Source organism: Nicotiana tabacum, chromosome 24, assembly GCF_000715075.1.
Source record: "Nicotiana tabacum cultivar K326 chromosome 24, ASM71507v2, whole genome shotgun sequence".
Classification (NCBI taxonomy): domain Eukaryota; kingdom Viridiplantae; phylum Streptophyta; class Magnoliopsida; order Solanales; family Solanaceae; genus Nicotiana; species Nicotiana tabacum.
The window spans coordinates 77,208,837-77,212,166 of record NC_134103.1 but is presented as its reverse complement, the minus strand read 5'-3'; the positions used below and the strand labels follow the sequence as shown (position 1 = coordinate 77,212,166).

Sequence of the window (3,330 nt, the reverse complement as noted above, 5' to 3'; positions counted from 1 at the left end):
TAGGTGCTTAGGCAACATCAGAGAATTATGCCAATAACAGTACTAAATAGAAACAATCACCAGTCTAAAAGTACAGCAGATTTTACCCTTTGATAATTTACACATTTATCAATGCACTGATTTTATCAGGCAAGACATCAAACCACTTCTTGGGGAAAAAAGGGGGACAACAAAAAAAAGTTATTAATGTGTACAAAGTATTCCGTATTTATACAGGGTTTGGAAAAGAGCTGCACCCCGAGGGGTGTGATGTAAGCAACCTAACCTAATGTAAGCATTAATGGCTACTTCCATGTTTAGAACCCGTGACCTACAGGTTGCACGAAAACAACTTTATTGTTGCTCCAAAGCTCGGCATAACACTACTAAGTATTATTTTTCAAAAAGCCCCAGGGCCGAGGGAAGGATGATTTAAGAATACTGATTCATTTATAAGAAATGACTAAACATTCTGAGTTTCTTATTTGACTAAAAGTTATGAACAAAAGCTGAAGGTGTTAAACTAAAATTGTCAAGCCAAGGACTACGCAACTGCATCCAAACAGGGTCTTGACTAAAATCCATGCTCAATTTTGGTACTTGAAGATCAGCCAGGTTGCCTTTCCCATTCAGAAAATTTGGGCTTAAGCAATTACTCTTACCTTTGATTTCTAATGAAATTTCATAAGGGTTGTTCTCAGAAATTGAAAATATATCTTCTTCAACTTCATCCTTAGTAACTGACATCAAGAATTTGGGACTCTGATCAGTTATTGACGCTGCCATAATTAGTTCATTATGTTCACTGCAAAATGACATGGTGTCCATTGGCTGATTTGTGGTCTTCATTTCTTCTTCAATTGCAGCCCTCTGCTCCAAAACCTTTAGGGAAGTTGCTTTCCTGTATATTTTGCACAACACTATGTCCTGCACATACAAATTTCACCCTTGTAAATTGAGTATCTCCAAAATGGCAACTTAGACAATTTATGAACGGAATAGTGGCTAATCTCTTTAGTTTTATACGACACTTTTCCATTTTTTAGTCTGCTTGATAAAAGAAATGACTGGTGGATTAGGTACAGGTCACAAGTTCGAATCTTATCTTAGACAAAAAAATGATATTGTTTTGTATATATATGCATTATATATATACAAAAATATACTATATATTTTTTGACTAACGAATACAAGATTTGCATTTTGCCCGAATATATACCTGAGATGAGGAGACAGTATGAGGTAAGCGAAACTCATTCATAACCCAATCAGTCTTGGAGCCCCGGGGAGCTCTGCCATTATAGAAAACCAGGGTTTTCTTAAGGCCAATTATATTCTTGGGATGTGACGAACTAAATATTTTTCGATCAGAACCAGTTGCTTTCCAAAATCCCTTTTGAGTAGTCCTATTTGGCCTTCCTCCGCTGCCATGTTTTCTGTCTCTTGGCACAAAAAAGTACCATTCTCTCTCGCCAATAGTCGCCAGCCCTGCTCAATTCATTAGCCAATATCAGAGAGTTATACTACTGCATTCACTACAAGAAATTAGGAATAAGACTACATTATATTAGATCAGTGTAAACAACTGATTCCACGCCTCGAACCCGGGACCTATAAGTCACACAGAGACAATATTATCGTTCCTCCAAGGCTCCCCTTCCTACTACATTACATTAGATATATGTCACAAAATAAAATTAATATCGACATTTGTTTTACACTTGAACTAAATGTCAGAAATTTCAATATCAGGAATTTTCTGTCATTAATAGCTCTGATTTCTTGTGGTAATTCTAAAATCAAGTATCATTTGCATATCCATGACCATATGAACATTTTTTTTTATATACCTGGTAAGTCCCAAGGATCATGACGATAAATGTTGAGGAGGCCAATAACATCGCAGCGCAATTTCAAGCCGAGGACTTTATTTTTAAGGTAAAATTGAAGAAGCTCTTCTTCAGTTGGGTGAAAGCGGAAGCCCGGCAGTGCAAACTCCATAGCTGATTCTCCCATTATTCGGATGATTGATTGTCAAGTTGGTGGATTGACTACAGAAAATTATATTGATATTGCTTAGTTATAGTTTGCCATACCACACGAAGAGTTATATGTATAACATAAGAAAGAACCTAAGAAGAAAGACTTATAACTTAAAATTATCAAGACTTCAAGTCTTTCCTAGAGACTTAGAATGACGCGTTTGTGGCCACTGCTGTCGTTCCTGTGGGGTACATTCTCGACACTGACATCAATTTTCTTTACAAGGTTTTGGTTTTCACTGCTTAATTATCATAAGTTTGAAGTTTCAAATGTTTATTTTCCAAATTAACATTGCAAGAGTTTCTACCACTAGTCTATAGAGTCTTTGAACAGTTTCAACCTTCGTTAGCAACTGTCTAAGGTCAAGATTTTCGATCAACTCATGTGACCTATTTAGTTTGAATTGGTCATACTACAAACTTATCACAGTATCTAGTTTTGCGGTCCATCCGATGACCAGGGGCGGATCCCGTGGCGGAGCCAGAATTTTCGTTAAGGGGTGTCAAAATATATAAAAGTAACTATACTAGAAAATTAAAGTGAGTCAATACATAGTATATATACATATAATTTATTTTTTTACCTACCTACACAGTGTATTATTCTCGCGAAGGGGTATCATTTGGCACCCCTTCCTATAAGGTGGCTCCGCCACTGGGCGAATCTACTATGCGACATATTAGTTCAAGTGAACTAAGTAGCTTTTGTCTAGACAATGTATTTATTTTAAAAAGATCCCCTAAATATATGACTGTCAACTCAGTTATAATTGTAAATTTGGTTAAAGTAGCTATAGGAACCAATAAAACTTCAAAGATTGGATTCGCCACCGCATCTGATCATTTTGATGCCAATAGTCTTTTCTTTTTCAATGATCTTGTTTTTTTAAATATATTAATTGCTGGGATTTTAAGCTTGTGTAGCTTAAAGAAGGTGAATGAGAAATGGAGGGAAAATGAAATATTTGAGTTTCCCTTGGGAAAGGGACATTGTCCCATATCGGAGAAAGAAAAGGCTTTTGATGGGTATATTTATAATTGCTCTTCTTCTAGCTCTTAAAGAGTTAAGAAAAAGGCAAGCCTCGCGCCGTCGTCGTCGTCGCTCGCTCGGCTTCGGCTTCGGCTTCGGTCAAAGATTGATTGATTGATCTTTTTGGACAAAATTCCTTTCAATTATTTAATTAATTAATTAAATAATTAACGAAAAAATTCAATCCGGAATAACCCATGACACGCGACTCTATAAATAATGCCAGCAACTCTATAAATAGAGTTTGAATCTTAGAATCTTTCCTTACGAAATTTTTTG

General features: G+C 36.1%; 1 protein-coding gene across 1 annotated transcript; it reads right to left on the bottom strand.

Moving 5' to 3' along the window:
- Window positions 1-428: 428 nt before the first annotated feature.
- LOC107797848 (NAC domain-containing protein 6) lies at window positions 429-2,105 on the bottom strand. Its single transcript, XM_016620772.2, has 3 exons — window positions 1,830-2,105; window positions 1,199-1,467; window positions 429-906 (listed from the first exon to the last, which is right to left on the bottom strand). Exons 1-3 carry the CDS (start codon window positions 1,993-1,995, stop codon window positions 469-471), a joined length of 873 nt encoding a protein of 290 aa, XP_016476258.1. The 5' UTR covers window positions 1,996-2,105; the 3' UTR covers window positions 429-468.
- Window positions 2,106-3,330: the final 1,225 nt, after the last annotated feature.